This window comes from Puma concolor, chromosome C1, assembly GCF_028749965.1.
Source record: "Puma concolor isolate L17-30 chromosome C1, mPumCon1.1.hap2, whole genome shotgun sequence".
NCBI lineage: Eukaryota > Metazoa > Chordata > Mammalia > Carnivora > Felidae > Puma > Puma concolor.
In genome coordinates this window covers 47,741,249-47,755,900 of record NC_141674.1, presented here as the reverse complement: position 1 = coordinate 47,755,900, position 14,652 = coordinate 47,741,249, and the positions used below count along the sequence as shown (strand labels likewise).

Sequence of the window (14,652 nt, the reverse complement as noted above, 5' to 3'; positions counted from 1 at the left end):
TGTGCAGAAGCTTTTAATTTTGATGAGGTCCCAATAGTTCATTTTTGCTTTGGTTTCCCTTGCCTCTGGAGACATGTTGAATAAAGAGTTGCTGCGGCCGAGGTCAAAGAGGTTTTTCCTGCTTTCCCCTCTAGGATTTTGATGGCTTCTTGTCTTGTGTTTAGGTCTTTCATCCATTTTGAGTTTATTTTTGTGTATGGTGTAAGAAAGTGGTCCAGGTTCAATTTTCTGCATGTCGCTATCCAGTTTTCCCAGCACCACTTGCTGAAGAGACTGTCTTTATTCCATTGGATATTCTTTCCTGCTTTGTCAAAGATTAGTTGGCCATACGTTTGTGGGTCCACTTCTGGGTTCTCTATTCTGTTCCATTGATCTGAGTGTCTGTTTTTGTGCCAGTACCATACTGTCTTGATGATTACAGCTTTGTAATACATCTTGATGTCTGGGATTGTGATGCCACCAGCTTGGTTTTTCTTATTCAAGATTGCTTTGGCTATTCAGGGTCTTTTGTTCTAGCTCTGTGAAGAATGCTGGTGTTATTTTGATAGGTATTGCATTGAGTATGTAGATTGCTTTGGGTAATATTGACATTTTAATAGTATTTGTTCTTCCTATCTAGGAGCATGGAATATTTTTTTTTTTTTTTGTCTTCTTCAATTTCTTTCATAAGCTTTCTATACTTTTCAGTATATAGATTTCTCACCTCTTTGGTTAGGCTTATTCCTAGGTATTTTATTTTTGGTGCAATTGTAAATGGGATTGGCTCCTTGATTTCTCTTTCTATGACTTTATTATTGGTGTATAGGAATGTAACCGATTTCTGTGCATTGATTTTATGTCCTGCGAATTTGCTGAATTCATGGATCACTTCTAACAGTTTTTGGTGGAATCTTTTGGGTTTTCCATATAGAGTATCATGTCATCTGCGAAGAGTGAAAGTTTGACTCCCTCCTGGCTGATTTGGATGCCTTTTATTCCTTTGTGTTGTCTGATTGCTGAGGCTAAGACTTCCAATACTATGTTGGATAACAATCGAGAGTAGACATCCCTATCTTGTTCCTGACCTTAGGGGGAAAGCTCTCAGTTTTCCCCATTGAGGATGGTATTAGCATTGGGTCTTACCTATATGGCTTTTATGATCTTGAGGTATGCTCCTTCTATCCCTACTTTCTTGAGTGTTTTTATCAAGAAAGGAGGCTGTATTTTGTCACATGCTTTCTCTGCATCTATTGAGAGGATCATGTGGTTCTTGTCCTTTCTTTAATCTATGTGATGTATCACATTGATTGTTTTGCAGATATTGAACCAGTCCTGCATCCCAAGTATAAATCCCACTTAGTTGTGGTGAATAATTCTTGTAAAGTATCGTTAGATATGGTTGGCTAGTGTCTTGTTGAGGATTTTTGCGTCCATGTTCATCAGAGAAATTCGTTTGTAGTTCTCCTTTTTAGTGGGGTCTTTGTTTTTGGAATCCAGGTAATGCTGGCTTCACAGAAAGAGTTTGGAAGTTTTCCTTCCATTTCTATTTTTTGGAAAAGCTTCAAGAGAATAGGTGATAACTGTTCTTTAAATGTTTGGTAGAATTCCCCTGGAAAGCCATCTGGCCCTGGACTCTTGTTTTTTGGGAGATTTTTGATTACTAATTTGATTTCATTACTGGTTATGGGTCTGTCCAAATTATCTATTTCCTCCTGTTTCAGTTTTGGTAGTTAATATGTTTTTAGGAATTTGTCGATTTCTTCCAGATTGCCCATTTTATTGATGTCTAATTGTTCATAATATATTCTTATTGTTTGTATTTCTGCTGTGTTTGTTGTGATCTCTCCTCTTTCATTCTTGATTTTATTTATTTGTGTCCTTTTTTCTTTTTTGATCACACTGGCTAGGGGTTTATCAGTGTTTTTAATTCTTTCAAAGAACCAGCTCCTGGTTTCATTGATCTGTTATGTTTTTTGTTGTTGTTGTTTTGTTTTGTGGTGGTTTTTTTTTTTGGTTTCAATAGTATTGATTTCTGCTCTAATCTTTATTATTTCCTGTCTTCTGCTGGTTTTGGGTTTTATTTGCTGTTCTTTTCCCAGCTCTTTGAGGTGTAAGGTTCGGTTGTGTATCTGAGACCTTTCTTCCTTACTTAGGAAGGCCTGGATTGCTATATACTTTCCTCTTATTACCGCCTTTGCTGTGTCCCAGAGGTTTTGGCTGTGGTGTTATCATTTTCATTGGCTTCCGTGTACTTTTTAATTTCCTCTTTAACTTCTTGGTTAGCCTATTCATTCTTTAGTAGGATGGTCTGTAGTCTCCAAATATTTGTTATCTTTCCAAATTTTTTGTTCTGGTTGATTTCATGTTTCATAGCATTGTGGTCTGAAAATATGCATGGTATGATCTCAATCTTTTTGTACTTGTTGAGGGCTGATTTGTGTCCTAGTATGTGATCTCTTCTGGAGAATATTCCATGTGCACTGCAGAAGAATGTGTATTCTGCTGCTTTAGGATGAAATGTTCTGAATATATCTGTTAAGTGCATCCGGTCCTGTGTGTCATTCAAAGCCATTGTTTTCTTGTTGACTTTTTGTTTAGATGATCTGTCCGTCCATTTCTGTAAGTGGGGTATTGAAGTCCCCTACTATTACGGTATTATTATCAACGCATTTATTTATGTTTGTGATTAATTGATTTATATATTTGGGTGCCACCACATTTGGAGCATAAATGTTTACAATTGTTGGGTCTTCTTGGCGGATAGACCCCTTAATTATGATATAATGCCCTTTTTCATCTCTTGTTACAGTCTTTATTTTAAAATCTAGGTTTCTGATACAAGTGTGGGTCTACGGCTTTCTTTTGTTGACCATTAGCATGATAGATGGTTCTCCATCCCCTTACTTTCAATCTGAAGTTGCCTTTAGGTCTAAAGTGGGTGTCTTGTACACAGCGTATAGATGGAACTTGTTTTCTTATCCATTCTGTTACCCTGTGTCTTTTGATTGGAGCATTTAGTCCATTGACGTTTAGAGTGAGTACTGAAAGATATGAATTTATTGCCATTATGTTGCCTATAGAGTTGGAGTTTCTGGTGGTGTTCTCTGGTCTTTTCTAATCTGTTTTGCTTTTGGACTGTGGTTTTTTTGTTTTGTTTTGTTGTTTTTATTTTTGTTTTTTCTGTCTTTTCTCCCCTCAGAGAGTCCCCCTTAAAATTTCTTGCAGGGCTGGTTTAGTGGTCACAAACTCCTTTAATTTTTGTTTGTCTAGGAAACTTTTCATCTCTCCTTCTATTTTGAATGACAGCCTTGCTGGATAAAGAATTCTTGGCTGAATATTTTTCCAATTCAGCACATTGAATATATCCTGCCACTCCTTTCTGGCCTGCCAAGTTTCTGTGGATAGGTCTGCTGCAAACCTGATCTGTCTTCCCTTGTAGGTTAAGGACTTTTTTTCCCTTGCTACTTTCATGATTCTTTCCTTGCCTCAGTGTTTTGTGAATTTGATTATGATATGCCTTGTTGATGGTTGGTTTTTGTTGAATCTAATGGGAGTCCTCTTTGCTTCCTGGATTTTGATATCTGGTTAGATAAGTTTTCCACTTTGATTTGCTGACATAAGTTTTCTACCCCTTTTCCCCCTCTTCTCATTTTCTGGGACCTCTATGATTCTGATATTATTCCTTTTTGATGAGTCACTGAGTTCTCTAATTTCTATATCATGCTCTTTTGCCTTAGTCTCCCTCTTTTTTTCTGCCTCATTTTCTCCCTAGTTTCCTCTGTATTGCTGATTTGCTGCTCTGCCTGATCCATCCTTGCCCCTGTGGTATCCATTTGAGATTGAAGCTCATTTATAGCATTTTTTATTTCATCCTGAGTAGCTTTACTTCTTTTATCTCTGCAGAAAGGGATTCTAATCTTACCTCAACCCTAGCTAGTATTCTTATTATTGTGACTCTAAATTCTGGTTCAGACATCTTGTTCATATCTGTATTCATTACGTCCCTGGCTATCATTTCTTCCTTTTCTTTGTTTTGTGGTAAATTCCTTTGTTTTGTCATTTTGAAGGGAAAAAAAAGGAATTAATAAAGTAAAAAAGAAAAAAAAAACCCTTAAAATTAAAAAATTAAAAACGTTCAAAGAAATCAAATAAAGGATGCTAGATCCTCAGTGTCTTTTGGTCTGGTTGTTGAAACAAGCTGGACAGATTAGAGAAAAAAGGGAAAGATAAGAAAAGATAACAAAGACAAAAGAAAAAGAAAGGAAAAAGGAAAACGTTTGAAAATTTGAAAAATGAATACAATAAAATAAATGATGAAAGTAAAATAGAATTTTAAAAATTTATGAAAAAGTAAAAAATATAGTAGAAAAAAATGAAAGAAAAATCTTTTTAATCATAATGGAAAATAAAAATAAATTCTTTCTTTCTGTATTCAAAAATGAGAAAAGAGAAAAAAATTGAATAAAAGGACCAGCAAACAGAATTAAGAATGATACAACTGGTTTCCCGTAGAAGTCAAGCTATGAAGCAGTTTATAGTCTGTAAACTAAGCAGGTTGAGAGTCTTGTGTTTGTCAAGAGCACTGTTGGCCCATTTGGGCGGGGTTTAGTATAATGGCTCAGTTCTCCACTAGATGGTGCTGCTTAGCTTACTGGGGTGGATTGCTGTGGTGTGTTTAGGCATGTATGTGCATGCATGGGAGGGGTGAAAATGGTGTCACCCTGCTACCCAGTCTCTAGTATCAGAACTCTGTGCTCTCCACAACTGGCAGTCAAGCACCCCTCCTTAGTCTCCGGCTTGTGTCCCCTCCCCACTTCTGCACTGTCTGTGACTAAGCTGTCAGGCTGCCAGGTAGCACCTCCATCCTGAGTTTTATCTCAGATGTGGCTGTGTTTCCCAACACCTCACTTCTGAGGGACTGTGGCTTTGACCCACTCAGATCCTCTGGCAGAGGTACTCGCTGAGCAATGGCTGGGTGTGGACCACCCCCAGGAATGTTTGCAAGACTGTGCTGCTGCTGATGCCCAGAGACTGCCCCTGGGTGCCAGCCCGCCTCAGAAAATGTTTGCATGATCTTTTAGCAGCAGTGTTTCAGGGTTTATGGAAAATCACAACACACATCTGGCTCCAGGCTTCGCTCTTAACATCCTTGTTCCAACACCAGTGAATGTGGTTGTTGTCCGGGGTCTGCTGGTACCTTTGCCTGTGGGGTGGTTGCACAGCCTCTACCAAATGTCCCCAGCAGGGGAACTGCCACTCCCCATGTGTCCCATGGACCCCTTGGACCTTGGTCTCCACTCTTGGGGATTCATCCTTCCCACCAGAACACTGCCAGGTATTGAGCTGCAGAGTTTCAGACTGTGCTCCCCTTCTTTATTGAGTCTTAATGGAATTTAAACCCTCTACTTTCTCCTTTCTCCCTTTTTTGTTCAGTCCCTGTGGCTGTTTCCACTTTTCCACTTTCTCTCCAGCTCCTTTTGGTGGGGGGTGCTTTTCCCATACTCTCCCCCCCATCCCCCCGTCTCTGTCCTCTCTCTGCACCGAGCTCCCTGCCCTCTATGGCTTCTCTCCTCTGGTTCACCTCTCCGTGCTGTGTACCTACCTAGTTCTGTGGTTCAAGTTGTGCAAATTGTTGTGTTAATCCTCAGGTCAGTTTTCTAGGTGTGTAAGATGGTTTAGTGTTGATCTGGCTACATTTCATGGAGTAGAGACGCAAAAAATCTTCCATGTTGTTCTGCCATCTTGGCATGATGGATTAGATTTTAAAACATTTCTTTTATGAAAACAAAATACTAATTTGCGTGGAAGATTTTTGCCCTCAATACGTGTTCTTAATATATGTCATACTGACAAAAATGGGTTATCTTTGGGAGTGAGTGTACTGTCAATGTTATACATGGAGAGAGAGGGTGGGCATTCTCTTCTGGGCTTCTCTAATACTATATTTTATGAGCTTTTTTAAAAGTAATGAGTATACTATTCTTTTATTAAAATACTGATAGAAATTTTTTTTTCATTCCTATGCCTTTTTCTTTGTTTCTTGCTACTTTTTTTTGCTTTTTTTAAGTTTTTAATTCCAGTTTACATACAGTGTTATATTGGTTTCAAGTGTATAAATACAGTGATTCAACACTTCGATACAACACCTGGTGCTCATCACAAGTGCATTCCTTCATCCCCATCACCTGTTTAACCCATCCCTCCACTTTCTCCCCTCTAGTATGAGTGTGTCTTGTATAATTAAGAATCTGTTTCTTGTTTTGTGTCAAGTTTTTTCCTTTGCTTGTTTGTTTTGTTTCTTTTTTTTTTCTTCAGTGTTTATTTATTTTGAGGGATCACAAGTGAGAGACGGGCAGAGAGAGAATCCTAAGCAGGCTCCACGCTGTCAGCACAGAGCTTGACCTGGGGCTTGAACCCACAAACTGTGAGGTCGTGACCTGAGTCAAAATCAAGAGTTGGACAGTTAACTGACTGAGCCACCCAGGCGCCCCTGTTTTGTTTCTTAAATTCCACATATGAGTGAAATCATATGGTATTCATCTTCCTCTGACTGACTTACTACACTTAGCATTATGTCTTCAAGTTCCATCCATGTAATTGCAAATTGCAAGATTTCATTCTTTTTCATGACAGAATAATGTTTCTTTGTATATATATGCCACATCTTCTTTATCCATTCATCAATTGATGGACACATGAGCTGCTTCCATATTTTGGCTATTGTAAATAATGCTGCTGTAAACACAGGGGTGCAAATATCCTTTCGAATTCATGCTCTTGTATCTTTTGGGTAAATACCCAATGGTGCATTGCTGGATCATAAAGTAGTTCTATTTGTAACTTTCTGAGGAGTCTCCATACTGTTTCTCACTGTGACACCAGTTTGCAGTCCCACTAACGGGGTGCCAGTGTTCCTTGTTCTCCACATCTTCACCAACACCTGTTGTTTCTTATGTTTTTGATTTTAGCCATTCTGACAGGTGTGAAGTGATATCTTGTTGTTTTGACTTGTATTTCCCTGATGATAAGTGACGATAGGCATCTTTTCATGTTCTGTTGGCTATCTGGATGTCTTCTTTGGAAAAATCTCTCTTCATGTCTTCTGCCCATTTTTTTAATTGGTTTATTTGTTTTTTGGATGTTGAGTTTTTATATTTTGGATACCAGTCCTTGATCAGATATATCATGTGCAAATAATGGTAGAAAATGCCTTTAAAATGTAATGACATAAAGATAAATTTTTAAAAATGTTCTCATAACTAAGTTCATTTTTTTCTGTCATTAATTCTTGTTCTAGGCTTGTGTGGACGTCAGAGCCAGTTCAGTGTTTTGGCAGCAGATGGAATTTGCAGATAGCCTCCAGGGTCATCCCAAGTTGCCAGAATGGTTATCCACACACCCTTCTCATGGAAATCGAGCTGAGCACTTGGATAGACTCATACCTCAGGTGAGCTAAGACTGTATAAGGCAAGACTTTATTTTTACTGTATCACTTATTTTTAACGTTGTTACTTCTTATGTTTAGAAAAAGAGAGTTCTAGTCTAGCCTATCAATTATTTTGATTACTGTAATCATGGGTTATCAGTTTTCAAAAGACTTGACTGAAAAGTGAAACCCTGTTTGTCCACAAGTCTTGGGGAATAAATTGGAGTAGAGTTGACTTTTCTTGTTGGTGGATGGTTTAACCTTTTTAGTATCATACCTTTTAAACTTAACTGATTTGGCTAAAGTCTAAAACTCAAGGCATATTTTTTTTCAACATATTGATCCTAATTTAGTATCTTCTTGGTGATTTAACCTTTGTTAAAAAGCTTGTTAAAAATACCCATTAATGACTTGTACAAAATTTTTAGGTCAGTTATCTTGATATTGATGCTAGAATTTGTTTTCTTAGAAAAAAAAATCTCTTTGTATTAGTTTCTTTTTAGTTATTTGTTTATAAAGGTAAAGTATGTGCTGTGTAGTGTTTTGGTTTTTTTGTTTGTTTGTTTTTGGGTAGAACTCCTGAATGGATCAAGTTGAAGCAGCTTTCCCTCAAGTAGTTTTTACTATCTTCTGAAAATCTTTTGACTTAACATCATTCAAAATGTGTTCTTTAGTTATCACATCAGTGCAGAATGCATGTCAGACATCTCTAAGCCAGGCTACATCTCTTTTCTGTTTCACTTGCATTAAATTTGCTGGTTGGTTGTAAAAGCGGAATATTCTTTAGAATTTAAGAATTGGTATTGGGCTATTTGCTAAAGGATAACAACAGATTCAGGTGTATTATAAAAGTATCTTTCAGTATAACTTCAAATTCAACTTAAGAAATATTGAGTACATATTATAAGAAAGAAATGATGCTAGTAGGTACAGGGGATACAATAGAAGTAAGATATGGTTCTTGATACTTTCATGCTAAGTACAAATTGATTCTTAATACAACAGGGAATATGACCTCTCATAAGAAAAGTTGAAATGTAGTGGTATGCAATTTGAAGGAATAGTAGCCTGCATCTAGTTTAAGATAAGAAACAATCACAAGATTCATTCATTAATTTATGTGATCAGTATTTGTTGATACTCATTACTAATCTCCTATTCTGTGTTCTATTGCTGGGAATGAGCAAGGACAAAACAAAACAGGCTTTGCTTTCTTGGAGCTAGCATTTTACTTAGGTAATGCAAATAATAAACAAACATATGTGTGGTATGTCAAGTGGTGATAAGCACGATGGGAAATACAAAGCATGTCAAAGGTAATAGGGCTGGGCAGTGGAGGAAGTCTGCTAGTTTCTGTTCATGTGTTAAGAAGGGCCTCACTGAATAGAACCTGGAAAGAAGCCAGGGAGCCAATCTTATGTATATTTGGAGGGAGTCTTTTAAGCTGAGGAAGCAGCAAGTGCACAGGACCTAAAGTGAGAGCATGTTGGGTGTGTTCATGGAATAGCAAGGAAGACATTGGGGCTGAATGGAGTAAGGAAAGGTGGGAGAATGCTTGAAACTTAAGGGGAACAGACGATGGAAGGTCATCTAAATCACTGTAAGGACTTGACTTTTATGTCAAGTGATGGGGGAAAGCTAGTAGAGGGTTTTCAGCAGAGTTGACCTGACTCCTGTGTTTTACAGTGATCACTGGGGCTCCTGTGTGGAGAGTGGACTGTAGTGGGGCAAGGGCAGAATCAGAGAGACCAGTGGGCTCTTGCAATAATCCTAGTAAGACGTTATGGAGGTGGAAGAGAGAAAGAGAAGTGGTGAGATTTTGGATATATCTTGGAAGGAATAATGAGAGAATTTGTTGACAGTTTGGGCATACTTTGTACCTTTCATGAGTACTGGGGGATAGCCAGACCTTTCTAAATATACTTCGTTTATACTCCTAATTTGAAGGAAAAATTTTGAGAAAGAAACATAAGTGAAATTTACTTAATATAATGTATAATAATCCTTCATCTTAAAATAGGGCAACATAGAACTGGTATCGTATGTGTTTCATTAGTAATTTATGAGTGCTGAAGGTCACTGGCTCTGAGAATCTTCTTGGTCCTCCCTGAGACCCGGGACCTTGTACCACCTTGGGAGGTTTAGCCTGTCTCTAAAGTCATGATAACCACATGGTTTTCTTTCAGAATTTCTTTTCTTTGCATATTTGCTCAGTGAAATTCTAAAAGTATATGGTTTGCGTAAAGTGAATAATGACTTCTAGCCAACTTTCATCTGAAGCCTGTCCTAAAGTCTGTAAGAAATATGCGTTAGAGAAGTCTTTAAAATAATAATGAATTGATTAGTAAGTATGAGGAAAAGTGATTGGAGAAGCAAATGTTATTTGGCAACCAATGATGAAAAACACTGGGAGATTTTTTTCTTCTAAAAATAAACTATCCTAGTTTAGAAACTTAATTTGAAAACCTCATATAATTTCTTATATTTTCCCCCCAAGTGATTAAATTCAATTTGAAAGTAATAAAACTCTACTACAATATTGGGAATAATTCAGTGGTTGAAGTGAAACTGATAGTACAAGAGTATATTGTTAATTAGAATACATAGTCATAATTCAGAGATTGGAATTCCCTAACATTGTAAGTCTAATTTCTGTAATGAAAGAAAGCAGTTCCTCAGGCAGTATATAGAATTATGTGAATCTATAGACTACTACTAATAAAGACTATTTTTTGTTGTCGTTGGTTTTTTGTTTTTTGTTGTTTTTTTGTTTTGTTTTGTTTTTTACTTAAGTGAGTGCAGTGTTGTATTCTATCTAAAGCTTCTGTCTTTGACATTGCTGACAGTAACCCTGAAGTGATACACATCTCAAAGATAGTTGGGAATACCGCGCCATAGGACAGAGAAATCTAGGCAAGAGATGAGGATTTCAGAGCTACTTGAAAATGTTATAGTTGAAGCAGAATGGATGAGTTCACTTAGGAAGTAAGCAGAGAAAAAGATGCTGGACAGAGTTAACTGTATAAGGTAGTTTCCCTATGTAATTAGTAGGATAAAGATTGAGCTTCTGGTAAATCAGATTTATAAGAGGAGAAAAGATCAGGAAAATCAGGAAAGTAAGATGATTTGGTTCTGTGAGAACCCAAATCTTGATAATTTTTATTTTCTAAAAAAATTTAGCTTATTAAAGATTATATATTTCTTATTGGATTCCTTGAATATCATCAAAGAAATGTATTATTTTCTACCATAGCATATCAACATTTATTTTAAAATCTGTATTTTGTGCATTCAACAAATATTTATTGATTACATGTTATGTCAGACTATAGATGTTATGAACATAATAGACAAAAAACCTTGCCCTAATGAAGCTTATTATGCAGTAAAGGGAGACAGACAATAAATAGCATTAATTAGTAATGTATAGAATAAATTACTGATACATTGCATATTAGTAATGACTGTTGATGAGGAAAATACAAGAAGAACAAAGTATTAGCTTGGGCTGCCACAACCAGAGATTGGGTGGCTTAAGCAACAGAAATTAATTTCTTCACAGTTCTGAAGGCTAGAAGACCAAGATCAAGGTTCTGGCTTAAGCAACAGCAATTAATTTTTTCATAATTCTGAAGGCCAGAAATCCAATAATTTTCTTGCAGATTCAGTTTCTGGTAAGGTCTTTCTGGTTTGCAGATGGCTGCCTTCTAGAACATTGTGTCCTTACGTGGGGGGAGATAGCGTGTTGATGTCTCTTTCTTTTCTTGTAAGGGCATGTTAATCCCTTCATGAGGGCTCCCCCCTCATGACCTCATCTAAACTTAATTACCTCCCAAAACCCCATCTCTAAATACTGTCATAACATTAGAGGTTAGGGGTTCAACGTAAGAATTTGGGACAGGGGGAACAATTCAGTCCATAGCAGATAGATAACGTGTGAGCACAGGTGGTAGAGGTGTTGGAATAGCTCTTTGAAATGGGGCCAGTCCGAGAAGGTTTCACTGAGAAGATGGTATTTGAATGAAGAATTGAAATAAATGAAAGAATGAGCCATGTGGCTTCCTAGGACAACAGCTTTCCAGGCAGAAGAAATAGTAAGTACAAGGCCCTAGGGCAGGAGTGAGCCTGGTGTATATGAGAGACTACAGGGAAACCAGTGTGGCTGGATGGGGAAGCAAGGGAGAACGTGGGATTTGTAGTCAACGTAAGGACTTTGGATTTTGCTCACAGATGGGCCACCAGTGGAAAATTTTGAGCAGGGGACTAGAAGAGTAATAGGATTGACTTATGTTTGGAAAGAATGTGATCTATAGCTCCTACAAAGCACTAAAATCGTATAATTTTGAAGTACTTTAGTATATTGTTTAGAAAATAGACTAGTTATTTGTTTTGTTGTTTTGCTTTTAAATCAAGAAAATGCCCCCAAGTTAGAAAAAACATATACCCTTGCTATTCTTTTAATGTGTACAAAGCATGTAGAAATGCCTATTAAATATAATTCACTAGCATTTAAAAAGGATAAGTATAGGGTTATAGTATTAATAATATTTGTAGTTAATAAGATGATATGCTATAATTTTATTTACTTGAAATAATCAGTTAAATTTAGGAAACAAATACTCCACGTATTTTGGTTACCATAACAACTTAGGTGAAAAATTGAAGAACAGATGTTACATCAACCTGTTGATGTTTAGTGGTATGACAGTTTTAAAATTCTACTTACACTGTTCAGATTTTAAATTTATGTATAACATAAGTTGTCCTTGAAAGAGATAACGTTATTTAACTTTCTTCCTATAAAGACTGTTATAAAATATGGATGAATAGATGTGAATAAGGGAAATTGTAAGATAACCCAGGGTAGAAATTTACCTGATAGATTTATTTTATAACCAAAAGCATTTAGACTGAATTTTTTATTTTCTGTTTCTCTCACCATCTTACTCTCTGCCATCCTTTTCTTGGTTAGGGGGAAGAGGTGGAGAATGACAGAATATAAAGGAAAAACATTTCAATGGCCTTATTGTTGTTTGGGGTTATATTATTATAATAATTTTGAATAAGATTTATTTCTTAATGTTTCTTAGAGCTTTCAATGTCAGCCTTATTTTTAAACTGTTTTTTAAATCTTGATGTTCAAATTTACCACATTCAGTTTTTATAGCTGCTAGCAGGCTATAAATGCATTCATTTTAATCTCATTTTATCTTGAATTCTTTAAACTTTCAGGAAGCTGGGAGTTGAACTCCTGTAAATCTCTCTTATGCATTTATAATTGGACAAAGTAAATGCATAAATCGTTAATATTAAACATCTCACGAGTTAGGAAATACGAGTGTTTAACACTGAAGTGAAATGTCGTTGTTGGCCAGTGTACACAAGCATACACTGTTCACCTTACAGAATTTCATTTTGTCTGACGTGGAGAGTATGGAGGAAAAGGCAAATATCATAGCAGCTGCTGTAATTGAATTGGCCTCTGAATCATATAAAGCCAGGAAGCCTGACAGTAACATTGTCTAAAACCTTAAAAAAACATTATGGTGCATGTGATGTGTATCTACTTGAGGCTGAAGTGAATGGGCTATTAGGAAAAAAAAAAATGCTTTTAGAGGAAAGAAAAGTATGATATCTTTAGAAAACATTAAAAAATTGGAGGTGATTTTTTTTCCCTCTTGAAATGACTTGGTTTCTACTTTCAAAGGAAGCTTTTAACCTAATTATAAAGCTTCTGTGGCCAATAGTTTTTTTTCTCCTGTTTTTTTTCTTTCTTTAAAACCTAATTATTATAGTTTTATTTTTTATGAGTGAGTAATTGATAACTTTTCCTTGATATATAGAGCCCAGAAGAGTCCTGATGTGCACTAGCAGTTGCATAAATACTTCAGTTGTTACTGGGAATAAAATACAGCCATTTCATAATATATCATTCTCACGTCAGGAGTGTTTGATTATAAATTTATTTGAAAACTTTTTCTTATCTTTCTAGAAGAAAATTGACCTGGGCCAAGTTGGCCTTAAATTTAATTGTTTGTATTTATTAAAATTTTAGTTGTTTATAATTAATTTTTAGACCCCTTAAAAAACTAATCCGACTCCAATTTTCATTGCAGTTTATGAAAGAAAATGAATTAGAGGGAAAAAAAAATTTTAAGGTAAAATCATGACTTACGCAAATATAAGATGAACAATATCTGAGATTTTCTTTAACTTACTATTACTGAAAGAGCCAGTAATAGGTTACAGGGAGCTTACAGGAGAATTTAAGAACCATAAGAATATAGACAAGTAGGAATGCTGAAATGACTTTACAAATAAATGCAAAATTGATCTGTTATGAGGTAGTAATCAATTGCATTCCACCAGATGGTTCACTTACATTTCTGTGGATAAGTATTTGCATTGTTAATAGTTTTCTACTACTTAACAGAGTTGTAAAACAACTCTAGGACCATGAAAGGCAGAGGTGACGCTGAAGGATGCACTGGAGAGGATACCCCGATGATCTTTTTTGCCCATTTCCAAGTCTTTCACATTTTTTTCGGTTTTTATTTTCTGTTGTCATCCGTTTGTCTTTCAAGTAAAGATAATAAATCAAATCATCCTGTCAGGCTTCTATATACATGGAAGGATTTGTTATTTTTAAGTAGTCACATAGCCATCATCCTTGTTGTATTTATTTTCTCTCTCTCTCTCTTTTTTTAATTTTTTTTTTACTGCTTATTCTTGAGAGAGAGAGACAGAGTGTGAGTGGGGAGGGGCAGAGAGAGATGGGACACAGAATTTGAAGCAAGCTTCAGACTCTGAGCTGTCAGCACAGAACCTGACATGGGGCTTGAACTCATGGACTGTGAGATCATGACCTAAGTTGAATTTAGACCTTTAACTGACTGAGCCACCCAGGTACCCCGTTTTTGTTTGTTTTTAAACATGCCATTGACTTGCTCAACAAATCTAGCCCCACAGTCTATATTTATTGATTGTTTTGTTTTTTTTGGTGAGATTGTCTAACCTAACTTGTGTTAAAAAACAAAATTCAGCTGAGTAAATTTAAAGATTAAATTAGCTTTATTCAGTGATTAATGAATTGGGCAGTATCCCATCTAGCAATGGAAAGGAGCTCCAAAGAGCTGAATGAAATAGCGACTTCTGTAGGCAGAAGGGCACAGGGAAAGAGGGGTTACCTCATCCTTCTTTGGGGGACAGAAGGGGACTGTCTGGCAGATTACCTCACTAAGTGCTGA

At 36.3% G+C, this 14,652-nt stretch overlaps 1 protein-coding gene across 5 annotated transcripts in view; it reads left to right on the top strand.

Moving 5' to 3' along the window:
- Positions 1-14,652, top strand: part of OMA1 (OMA1 zinc metallopeptidase) — an 80,325-nt gene that overhangs the window by 52,165 nt on the left and 13,508 nt on the right. For all 5 annotated transcript variants that reach the window (XM_086717118.1, XM_025912483.2, XM_086717117.1 and 2 more), the window contains exon 8: positions 7,277-7,426. In XM_086717118.1, coding sequence (XP_086573244.1) covers positions 7,277-7,426 — 150 coding nt within the window. The remainder of the gene's footprint in view (positions 1-7,276; positions 7,427-14,652) is intronic.